General features: G+C 37.5%; 1 protein-coding gene across 1 annotated transcript in view; it reads right to left on the bottom strand.

Annotated features, from left to right (window-relative positions):
- Positions 1–1,097: 1,097 nt before the first annotated feature.
- KDSR (3-ketodihydrosphingosine reductase) overlaps positions 1,098–13,006 on the bottom strand; it is a 36,797-nt gene continuing 24,888 nt past the window's right edge. The window contains exons 8-10 of the mRNA XM_012774468.3: positions 11,406–11,489; positions 8,429–8,530; positions 1,098–4,833 (exon numbers count right to left, since the gene is read on the bottom strand). Coding sequence (XP_012629922.2) covers positions 4,714–4,833; positions 8,429–8,530; positions 11,406–11,489 — 306 coding nt within the window. The 3' untranslated portion in view covers positions 1,098–4,713. The remainder of the gene's footprint in view (positions 4,834–8,428; positions 8,531–11,405; positions 11,490–13,006) is intronic.

Raw genomic sequence — 13,006 nt, 5'->3', positions numbered from 1 at the left:
TTTATAACATGGAGCTATAAATAGTACTACTCTTAGGGTTAGTGTATGATTTCAATGAGTTAAAACATGTAACGCACTCCCAACAGTGACCAACTGGCACCTGTTAAGTGTTCAGTGTTAGTTATGATATCTTAATTATAGCTATTCTCGGATCACAGTGTAATTTCTGGCATATGTTTTTCTCACTAGATTATAAACTATTTGGGGGCAGAGACCATATTTTTCCTTGGTGAATTCCCAGCTTAGAACAGTGCTTAGCATTCAGATATTTGGGGCCTAAAATTCAGAGGCTCCAAGCTGAAGAAGGGAAGGGGGAGTGGTTCTTCTTTCTCCAGGAAGACTTGTAAGGACACAGAAGAGCCACCAGAGGGATGAAAGTGGGGCGAGGGAGGGTGAGGAAACAAATGTTAATTGCCATGAGAAAGGGACAAATTATTTATATGGAATTATATCTCCAGTGCCTAATACAGAGCTCAAAATTGCTGCTCAACAAATACATGTTGAATGAGAAAAATGGCGGTTATAAAATCAGAAGTGGAACAGAAATAAAAAAATAATTTTCTTTTTAACATCCAAACATAAAAATTATAGGACTATCCCATGCTATTCATTGCTCAAATGTAAAGAAAGTTTAACCTGCAAACCAAGATGTTCAAGAAATCTCTTCTCAACATGCCAAAATGCTTCTATTTAAAAACTCATAAATAATAAGGTATGTCCTTTTACTTATCAGTCTTGTATCATTTGCTGCCCATCAGGCTCTAGAAGATATTTCATTGTTGGAATACGCAGGTTTAATTTAAAGTATGAGAAATCTATTTGTATGGAAAACATAATTACTTAGGAATTTTACTAAATTCCACATTTCTTAAACTCATAAATCCCACATCATAGTTCACACGAACAGAACATATTTGAAACAAGAGCTCAGAATACTAAGTACTCCAAAAATAATAATTCCTATTCCTAAAAAAGGATAAAAATCAGGCCTGGTGAAATGCTTAGGATAGAAAGTAAGGATAACATTATAGAAGACATTTATGTTTTGCTTAAATGGTCTCTTAAAAATGCAAATTCTCAGAAAAATAATTTTCAAATCTGAAAAGCTTATTCCCCATTTATTTTTTGTTGTGATTCAGAAATACAAGATATGAAAGTTAGGTTACAATTCTGCCACAAAAGCTTCTAAAGTAGCAAACACAAGTTCTAATATGTATCAAAATAGCCATGTACACTTTTATCAATTTAAAAATGTCTTTAGAGTTGTCACATCAAGCAAGTGTAAAATATAACAGCTACTATATCTCCTCCTCAAAATACCAAATTTATAGTCACCATACTGAACTATAATCTGAACTGAAAAATTTAGTCAGAAACATGGAAAGTTATGGTTAGCAGGTACTTTTTAAAGCTGACTTACTTAGAACTAAAGGAAATGAGAAAGATACAAAGCATCTTATGTCAAAAAGTACGAATATTTAAAAGTGACCTCAAATGAGTAATACGTTTATATTATAACATGATGTAATAAAATTAAATCTGTTGATATAATTCAGCAAAATATTATGGTATTACCTTCTTCTACAAAGAAAAAGACATATAATTATTCAAACGGAAGCAACTGTTACCAAAATTCTTTCATAATATAAACATTAGAAAGTCTCCCTAGGTTTCACTTGCAAGGATCAATAATATATGGTTTAACAGATCCAGATAAAGATTTATAACATACAGAAGAGAGTAATTCTCATGATTTTGTTTTTTTAAAAAAGAAATGAGGATTGTTTTCTATACATGTTTTAATTATGAAGGGTCCTTGAACATATTTTAGAATTTCCATGGCTGAATGATGTTAATTTCTAAATAAATATGCTTACAAATACATAATAAAATAGTACAACCAAACCAAAGAGCAGGCACTTCTGAACTGAAATTCACATAATAATCTGTTGTAGGGTCACATTTACAAAGCCAACAGAATTATAACTGAACTTCTACTGCCACAGGAAAGACTTATCCATTTCTAGGTCCAGTAGAACGTCCTGAATCAATGTGATCCTTAAAAAAAATAATAATAATAATCGATTCCCTAACAATCAGACTCAGGGTTTTGTTTTGTTTTCTTCCCCTCACAAAAAACAAGTTGTACAAGAATTGAGCCAAAAAAGATTAAAAATATAATTTGCTTTGTAATATTTTTATGTTTTGAATGAAGTCAGACCATTGTGCGATGCTTCTTAAATGTCTACAATCCCTTATCCAAAACCCATGGGCCAGATGTGTTTCAGAATTCATAATTTTTGCATTTTAAAAAGGTAATCTAAGCATATTTTGAATATTATGAAACTCCAAATATCTGTCATCAAACCCACTGATATTTCTTCTGGTAAAATTAACAAATAGTCACATGAAGTGGCATAAATAAAAAAGTACAATAATCTCACATCAATTTAAATCAGGTTTTACTACCAAATGAATTATGGCATCAAATTTAGAAAAACCAAACCAGCCAACTTAGATTTCTGAGTTTTTTAGGTAAGGGACTGTAGACCTTTAACATCTCTGATAAAGAAGCTCCTTGCCTAACATCATTAGCTCTACAAATCTGCTCTCATGCTGGGTTAGGGGCAACATATTCCACTACAGAACAGGGGCTCTTACATGTGTTTAGGCAGTGGGTTACCTGGAGGGAACAGTACTCTCTCTAAGGATAATATGAAAATATATATATTGAAATAACTATGGTTAAATAGTTAATTTAATTAAATCAGACCCCATCTAGGAGTAGATTTTCATACAGATCAGCAGAAGGTGCCAACATTCAAGGAACATTTATGAGAAAAGAATAAAATTGAGAAATGTCCAGACATTAATGTAATAGCTTTTTGCAAATTATGAAAAGCCATTATCATGTGTTAGTGGCTGCAGAATGCAACTCAATATAGTTTGAGAACTTTGGCTATGTAAGACTGAAAGATTCATGAAACCATTTTGGCATCAACCCAGCCCTGTAGACTGTAATGAAGTCATTCCAAGCAATTTATATATTAAATAATAATTTCTTCTGTATTTGTCAGTGTTTAAAATATGCCATTCTCAGATCCTGATAAAAGGATACCATGGATTAAAGCCATTACACAAATTATTATTTAACAATTAAGTCACCAAGAGCTTCAAAAACTTAAGAGCAAAAAAGATTCGCTATAATTTTTAGGTCTTCAATCTTATTGTTATAGTTTTTTTGGTTTTTTTTTTTCAAACAATAAAAAAGTTTCTTCTTCAAAAGCAGAGGTCTTTTCTCCCCAAAGTGAACTGGAATGTGCTACTGTATATGCAAGGTGGAGGAGAAACATCAAGACGAAGGTAATTATTCTTAAGTCAGAGGAGAGTGTGTGAGTGTGTACAACGAACAGGATGAAACAAGGAATGTTTGCTAAAACTCATCGTAGGCACTTGCTGTAGAAATCCACTAAGTAAGCAACAGATCCTACAACCTGGAAACAACATTCACAGGGCCAAGAGGATTTCCAGGGCTATATGGTTAGAGTGATACATGGGCTTCCTTAACATATGGTATGAAGATGACGTTGTTAGGGTCAGTAGGAGAGTCACAGAAAGAACAGGTGATTATTTCATTTCAAAAATGAGTATCTTCAAAATCAGCCTCATCTTTCTTAATGAGTAAAATTTAAATATACAATCATCAGCCTTTCATAAAAGCTACATATACGCTATGAAAAGAATGTCACACTTTTTTCTTTGTTGTTTGTTTTAATTAATTCATGAATTAATTTAAAAAGTCAAAAATTTTAGCTGGTCTTTTTTCTGTCCTTTTTTTTTTTTTTTATAAAAATATTAAAGCAATGTAAGCAAAATTGGAAAGGAAGATGGGAAGAACAAGTAGACACTAAACTGGAATAGGTGAACTTCAGGTCATCATGGCTATTGAGGAAACTGTAAACTTTTAAGCTTCTAAGATTTTATTTCTCTTCAGAAAACATTTAAGGAGGCTGCCTTTCTCCATGAGAGAAGAATGAAAAGTTCCCTATGCAGTCGAACCTAAAGAAGACAAGAAAATACTGCTTTTCCTGCTGGAAAATATCTATCTCCTTATTATCTTCCACCTGCACCGCCCTCTCCCATCCCCCATGCGGCTTTATGGGATCAAAGAGAGAGAGAAGCCATGAGTTGCCACCAGCAGCACAGGTGTCAGTGACATTCAGACTCACTGACAATGAGTAAAACTAATCTTGAATAAAATATACCAACTTAAAAAAAAAAGTCCCAGAAACCCATAAACTGCCTTTTATGGAAGGTTACAAAAATTCTCAAGACTTCTTATGCTGCCATAAAGTACCTTTCTGGACTAGATCTCTATGGGGGTAAAAAATAATTAGAAAAAAAATGTTAAATTACCATTCTGGAATTCTGTTCTTTACCTTAATCACATGCTACTAGTTCTCATACCATCACCTCTCCATCTCAAAGCCCAGAAGATCAAATGGTCTCCTATTCCATATTTGCATAGTATTAATGATATTGTCTGGAGTTGAGCTTCTATCTCCTTGCGTGCAGCCATATTTCTGAAGAGCACCGGTCCAATCTCACATAATCAGAAACAATACATAAGTGTCTATAGGCCAAAAATTGGGTCCCATTTAGCAGCAAGATGTTCAAATTATTTGGAAACAGTCTTCTTCCAAGGGGGAGGAATTAGGCAGTTTTATCTGTGATTTCAGATTTTTCTCTCTGCATCATGCAGCGGCGAACTATGCTATCGAAACTTCCAAGGTAGAACAAAGCAATGGTGCGGAAAAGGCCCATGGTGACCACCTGCACGATAGAGAGAGACATTTTAGCTCATCCAAGAGTACAATACAATAGTTCATTTTAAGGTATTTAGGTCCCTAATAAATAGTTTCCAAGACATCTTCTAATCTGCTCCAAGGACAAGTATAGTAAAAATTTTGTAAACATCAGTAAGCCCTAAGAACAAAATATGTGTGCCCTGCACCACTGTATAGCACAGGGCCTGCCAGATGGATAGTAAACTATTTGTCCAATTAGTACATTCAAACCATAAACAGAACAAAATGCATATTCTTAGTAGTCTTAGGGTTATCATAGCTAGGAAAGATCCACTCCAGCATTCCAAATATCCAAACTACAATCAAGGCTTTTCAGTTTAACATGTATGTTCTGAACACAAAAGCGAGACCCTATACTAGGTGCAGAAAAGCTGTGGTGAGAAATACACAGTCCCTGCCTTCAACGAACTTATTCTCAGACTGTAACGACAATCGAGTAAAAAGGCAATTCCGGTTTCTGGGGTAAGACAGCAATTACCCATATCCATTTACCTTTACTCTTTCCACTAAAAGACTCTCATTAGAACAACTCCAAATGGGACTTTAAAAAGGCATAAAACTACAGACAGAAAAATTTTCAAATAGGCAAGGTCAACAAATTTGCCTCCCAGGCCCTGTTTTCAGAAAGCTAGCAGAAGAGGTAAACGACCAAGATGAGAAGGTCAACACAGAATGCCAATGTCACGAGACAGAAGCACCAGGGAACCCAATACTGAAGAGAAGCCGAGGCAACTCCCCAGCATGACTGTGGTGGGGAAGCCACGGTCCCCCAAGGCATCAGCTCTGCACCAGGCTCCTGGGCACGCCCAGAGAGGGCACGTAAGCTCCACACCCTTCCTTACGTGCCTGGCCCATCTCTCCCTTCATCTGTATCCACTGTAATGTCCTTTATAACAAATCAGAGAATGCAATTAAGTGTTTCTCAGAGTTCTGTGAGCCATCCTAGCAAATTAACCAAACCCAAGGAAGGGACTGTAGAAACCCCAATTCATAGCTGATCAGACAGAATTATCGGTGACACCTATTACTTGTGATTGGTGTCCCAGGTGCAGGGCAGTCTTGTGGGGCTGGGCCCTTAAGCTGTGGGATCTGGCTCTATTTCAAGGTAGACAGTGTCAGAATTGAAGTGAATTATGGGACATCCAACTGGTGCAGAACTGACTGATTGGCTGTTGTCAGGGAGAAATCCCCACATACTTCTTGGTGACCAGAGGTCACAGAAGCCTTCTGTGTTGATTGTCTAGTGAGAGAATAGAAAAACCACTTTGGTCCCCACCCCCACCCCCACCGCCATATCCTCAGAGCACCAGTCCTGGAGTTGTCTGGAAAAAGCAACATTTAAAGGTGAGAACTGAAGGAATATTAGAAGTTGGTAGGCCACAGATCAAGTTCCAGAAAGAAGAGGAAGGGTAGTGAAAGAAAGAAAAGAGGCCTAAAGGTAAGTGGGTAGGAGATTAGAGGGCTTGTGCCCTGCAGTAGAATTTAAGCTTCATCCCAGTATTGGTATTGGGGAGCCACTGAAAGGCTTTCAAGCAAGGTAGATTTGCAGTTTAGAAAAACCAGTGTGGAACACGTGATGACACACTCCAGCACATCCAGGGGCCCGGGCAGGGGGCTACAGACCACAGTGATTGAGGGGGCTGTGCCTTGTCCCATGGGAGCAGCTGCCACCTGTGCCCACTGATGACTACCACGTGAGAATGCGACCCCGGGCTACTAGACCTTCTCGTTTTCTAAGAAAAGTCTAAAATCTGGACTTTTTGATGTAAAATCTAATTTTAAAACTATTTTATTTGAACACACACTCTCATGCCAGATGGACCAAACAAAACTTGTTTTACAGGCCCTTGGGACCCCATTTACAAACTCTGGCTCGCAAAGTGTACAACTTGAGCAAGTTACTACAGCGACCCAGGCCTGAGATCCAGGAGCAGCAACAGGATTGTAGAAAACAGAATGGAGAAATAGAGTGATGGGGGTGAGGTACGGTCCCTGATATAAGGGACAAAAGCAGGGGAGTTGGGGATGATACCCCAGTTTGTGGCTGGGCGCTGTGTGAACGTGAGCACAGTTCCCAGAGACAGACAGAGGAGGAGGAGGAGGTGCATGAGGCAGGCAGCAGGATGCACACTGAATAGAAGATGTTTCATCACTTCCTAGGGAAAATATCTAAAATATCTATAAATGTTTATGCAGAATTAGAGTTCAGACACTAGTTATGGGCTGGAGTTTTATCCTTGGCATCATTTGTGTAGAAGTGGAAGTCACGAGAAAGGATGGGATCGCCCATGGAGAATGTGCAGAATTCACCCATTCAGGAGGGGAGGAAAGACAGGTTGGTTAGGAGTACAAACATAAAGTCAGAAGGAATAAGTTTTAGAATTCGGCAGTATAATAGGGAAATTATAGTATCAGGAATTTATTGTATATTTAAAAATAGCTACAAGAGAAGAATTATAATGTTACCAACTCAAAGATAAATGTTCGAGGTGATAGATTTCCCCAAGTATCCTGATTTGATCATTATGCATTGTATACAAATATCAAATATCACATGTATCCCAAAAATATATGATAGAGCAATAAAAAACTTTTTTAAAAAAGAATTCATGCATTTGTTCTACTCAGTTGTTCTAGAGTTCTGCTGAGTGCCAGGCGCTGGCTGCTAGAAGTACAATGGCAAACAAGAGCGACATGGACCTGTCCCCAAAGAGTTTATATCTAATACAGTGTCAACCTCCAAGAGAGAAAGACAAGATCATGGGTATATTACAGAGTGAAAAGGAAAGAGGGCTTCGGAAAGACCCGAGGAAAACCAACAACTAAGTCATTTGCCTTAGTCTGATCACGGTCGACTGCACAGAATTTAGTAGGTGTCATGAACTAGCCCACGGCTTTGTCCTTCCAGAACAATTCCTCTAATGAAACTCTTATAACACTTTACTACTATCATCCTTGTTGTCAGTCTTTCCCACTACACCGTAAGATCCCTGAGGTTGCCTAACATCTGATTTTCCAGGAGCAAACTCAGCACCTCACCCATCAATGAACTACTATTACCTTTTGTGTCTTGGATAAAACAATAAATTCCACAGGGGTAGGAACTGTGTTTAATCCTTGATTTGTACTGTTACCCGACTCCCCTAGGAAAGGTTGTCCAGTTTAACACCCCAGTACTTTTAACCAAGGCCACCTCTAAACTACTTCAGACAGAGGAGGATTCCATTTTTCAAAACTCTGGAGAAGTGATTTTTAGATGAGAATCCAGATTAACACCTCAACAGCAGAGATGGCATTTTAGCTTTCTATCTGCAAGGCCCAGCACGGAAGACTTCTTCCCAGTCTAAATTCCTGAAGTTATAACTTTAACCTATTTCCTATTTATTTATTCCTAGCAGAGAAAGAGGAAAAGTTGATAGCTCCATAAAAATTCTTCACACTCTCAAGTAAAGTTACTTAGTCTTCCCTTGTCCTTTTCCCATCAAGTCTGGTGAGAGGCAGTTTGTGTCATGTCCACCCATGTGTCGGTCTGTCTGATTGCTGGCCCAGGCAGAACTTACCTGCTGAAGCCCTTCAGTAATAGAAGTTACTGGAGCCATCCCACAGGTCAGGGCCGAGAGCATGTACCCATCTGAGCCAATGGAACTGTTAAAATTTCCTTGCTGAAAGAGAAGGAAGAAAAAAGAAAGAGGGAATCACAGTAACATGGAAAGATATCAGTTCAGCATATCAGAAATAATGCAGTATGTTTGTTCACTTTAGGTGGAATAAGACAGAAACAAAGCACAGTATCAGAACTCATAACTGGATACACAGGCTTGGTAAATAGGTGCTTCTCAAAATGTGAGTCCACGGGCCCCTGCAGGTCCCTGAGGACAAAATGATTGCCGTAATAATCCTAAGACAGTAATGATATTTTTCACCAGAGTGACATTGTACTGATAGGCAAAACTGCGGAGCATTAGGACAAATTTCAGTGTTCTTGCCAAAATGGACTAGTAGTCACCATCACCTCTATTGCCACATGTGCTTGCAGTAATAAATAAAAATATAAAGAAAATACAACTTCTAAAAATCTTTAAAAAATTAAAAGTGTCAGTTTTGTTTTAAAATGTTCTTGATAAAGCAATAAAATTCGTCACTTTATTAAATCACAACCCTTGATGACATGGGTTCCAAAGGCTAATACCTCGTGTGACAAATGAGAAATAGGCACAAAGCGCTTATGCCAAGTTGCATACCAAAGAATGATGGGCGCCTGGAAGAAAAGCCCTTGTGCAACTGTTTAAGTCAAGAGCTAAACCTGCTGCTTTTTCCAGACTTGCTTGCGTACATAGCAGACTTGTGGAAAATAATAAAGTGAGCCTGCTGCTTTAGGAAAACAACTGGCCACACATGTGGTCAATGTTAAAATCTGAGCTTTCAAGAAAAAATTAAGATTTGTGAAAACTAGACTCTGCCATTGTGAGACTGTCAGCTTCTCAACACATACAGACTTTTATGATGAAACCAGCATTGATATTGACGAATGTAATTTTTTTTGGTCATTCAGTGAACCCATATTTTCCAAATGACTAATGCATAATGTTACAAAATCATGAATGGTTAAAAGATCCATTCAAAGTGCAAGGCAGACTAATGGAATTTAATGTAACAGAGAACAAAAAGTTCATTGATGTGGTTTCCAATTCTATATTGTAACTAACTTTTAAGAAACTACCATTTGTTGAGTTTGGGTTTGATATCAAAAAAAGAATGTCTACAATGATCTACAAAGCCTAGTAAAATACTCCTCCTTTGTCCAACTCCATATCTGTGTAGGGCTGGATTTCCTTCATATTCTTCAATCACAACAACATATTACAACAGATTGAATGCAGAAGCAGTTATGTGAATCCAGCTGTCTCCCATTAACACAGACCTTAAAGAGACTGGTGAAAATGTGAAAGATGCCACTCCTGTCACTGAATTTTTGTTTTGAAAAATAGTAATTTTTGTTTTAAAAAAAGGTCACATTAAAATGCAATCAGTTTATTATCATTTTAAATAAATTAATATATTTTTTTAAATTACAGTTTCAATTTCTAATATGGCAAATACCAATCAATATAACCTGTGTAAATAAAGTTCTCTGGGATTGTCAACAACCTTTAAGAGTGTACGGTGGTCAAGAAAAGAAAAGGTTTGAAAACCACCAGATTAAATGAATCCTGCCAAAACACTACGAGCTACTGAGGATGATTAAAAACATTGAGTGTTTCTTTTTATTTGAGATAAGCAGGAAAAACAAAGTTCCACGCAAGCCACTTGTGCCATCTTCCTATGCCTTTTAGCGTACTCAGGGAAGAGTCCTTCACACCTGTGTGACGGGTTTGGTATTTCTTTTACTCTGCTCAGTCCAGCCTGATGCAATAGTACTCAGGCTACTTCAGGGCTGACCCGCCATGTGCTTACACCCTCATTCCAATGGGCCTAAAGATTTTCCAAATTCAATGTGGTTTACAGACACCCCTCATAAACATATATTTTTCTGCATGTGGGTTACAGGATGATTGTATTTCTTTTTTTTTTTTTTTTTTTGACCATTTACAGAGTACTGCCAGGATGATTGTAAAAAAGAATGTGGCACATACGCTGTTCTACAAAATAGCACATGGCTTCTAAAGATACCCTTTTTGATTGTAAGTAAACTTAGTAGCCCAAAAAGCACATCAGCTGGGAGGACGGGTGATGGATCCAGTGAGCTGGTCGTGCTTTCTTATAAGTTAACTTTTTGGAAAATGATACTGGGAAGCTGGAAGTGGAAAGAAAAATCTTTAAACAAGAAGCCTGGCAATAAGGTATCTGAAATAATCTAAAACTAAAAGTACTGTGGGGAAAAAAGAAAGAAGGCAACAATATACATATAGTATATAGTATAAAATATATAGTGTTTACATATTATAGAAAAATCTCTTTTAAAAAATTTTTTTTATTTTAGAGACAAGGTCTTGTGGGAGAGCCTGCCCACCCAGGCTGGAGTGTAGTGGCACAACCATAGCTCACTGCAGCCTCGAAGTCCTGGGCTCAAGTGATCCTTCCACCTCAGCCTCTCAAGTAGCTAGAACCACAGGCACGTGCCACCATGCCTAGCTAATGTTTTTATTTTTTGTCGAGATGGGGTCTTGCTATGTTGCCCAGGCTGGTCCCAAACTCCTGGCTTAAAGCAATCTTCCTGCCTCGGCCTCCCAAAGCTCTGGGATTACAGGCATGAGCCACCACACCTGGCCTCATTTTCTTTTTAAATAACCAAAGTCCCCAGACATCCTTACTGGTAAATCTGTTCCTAAGGTTAAAGTATATAATTAGTTTCCAGGAACCTACTAACAATAAAATCTTAAAGTGAACAAAAGTAGAGTCCAATATTAGATACAATGAATCTGACTAAAAAATTATAATAATTTATGTTTTGAAATAAGTCTTTGGACAAATATCTTTCCAGCAGTGTAGTACTACAACTACAAATAGTATAAAAAACACAACAAAGATTTTACTTACTATGGCATCTTTAACAATTTGTTTGGCCACCTGTTCTGGTTTGCAAACAGATGAGGTCTCTGAAATGAGTCGAGTCTCTAAAGGCTAAAGGTGGAAAAAAATGTATATATCAATATCATTATTGCCCATTACATCAAAAAATAAATTATTTTATAGTTCCATGATTTATACATAATTCCAATCTTCCACTTCTGATAAGATTCCTATTTTTTAGAATAAGGCCCATCTGGATTCTAATCAGTTTCAACCTGGTTAATATGTAAAATTTAGCCTAGTAGCTGAGGCAAGACAAGGAGGCCCTAATCATTCTCTTAGGACATGTGTAGTCTCAGCTCCAATGAGGACCATGGAAGCTAAAGCGAAAACACATCACTGGATACAAGTTCAGAAGGACCCCCTCTTTGACTCCTCCTAACTGATGGTGCTTATGCAAAGGCTAGACCCTGTGTCCCGTGACCAGCACTCCATCTGACCATACTCTCAGGCCGGCAGAGGACTGCGCTCTGGGGACAGAGCTAAGGCCCTGGACAATGAGAGCCCCAACCCAGCCCCTGTTCAACTGTAGCTGTTTCTTAAAGGACCTGCAGAGGTGGCAAAGCAATAGGACGATAAAAGGAGCCACCTACTAGACAACGTGGATTGGCCCCCAGTTCAGTTGCATGCTCTAGGTTGGTGCTTCAGACTCCAAACCATGGCTATTTCTTCTTCAATAGGTCATCTCAACTCTCATCTAGCTCAAAAAGCCTTTCCTGAATTCTTAACTGGGAGTAATCTCTTTCTCTTTTCTTTGAACATTTCTGCCATAATATACATTGTGTTTATATTACACACATATTAGCCATGTGTGTATTTACATTTTTACCTCCTAAGTTTCTTGTGGGCAGGGTCTTTTTTTTTTCCCCATTTATCTTTGATTATTCTTTGTGGTGATTTAAACATGTGTGCTCAAAAATTATTTAAAAAAGACTTTTGATTAGGAGTTTCAAACTAAAGCCTTAAACTGCATGAGACTATAAATTGTATTTACTACATTGTCTTGAAAAAATTAAAGAAAATAAAAAACAATATATTTTCTTAAAATAGAAAAGTAAAGCATTCCATAAAAGTCAAGTATTTCTTGATGAACCTGAATTAAGAGAAGGGCCCTTTTGAAGGTGCCACTATTCCCATTCTCCCAGACCACCAAGTTGACATAAACATGTAGCCTTAAAAGCACTATGGCGCCCCCTAAGGGGCACATAGAACAACATCAAATTTTATTTACCCAAACAAGTCTGACCCAAAATTTTATTGGAGGGGAAAAAAACCCCAACTTAATCAACATCAGAAGCAAGTCTTAAGAGAGAAATCACCACCCTTTGTCAGCTTTGGCTTCAAACTAAAAGACTGCATACCAAATGTTGCAAATCTGCTTAACAGATCTCTGCTTATTCTAAGACAGCACATTTGGCTTAAATTTACTTCTTTGAAATAGTAGTAATTTTAAAAGAGGCAGAGTCAAAGAGAAAAGAATGGCTTTTAAATCATAAACATCTTTCTGCAAATGTACAGTCTATGGAGCATAAGTGCCATTTTTTTATGCTATGGAGATTCACACTTAC

Source organism: Microcebus murinus, chromosome 17 (assembly GCF_040939455.1).
Source record: "Microcebus murinus isolate Inina chromosome 17, M.murinus_Inina_mat1.0, whole genome shotgun sequence".
NCBI classification, from domain to species: domain Eukaryota; kingdom Metazoa; phylum Chordata; class Mammalia; order Primates; family Cheirogaleidae; genus Microcebus; species Microcebus murinus.
Note: the sequence above shows the minus strand (reverse complement) of the source record. Positions and strands in the feature narration are given on the sequence as shown.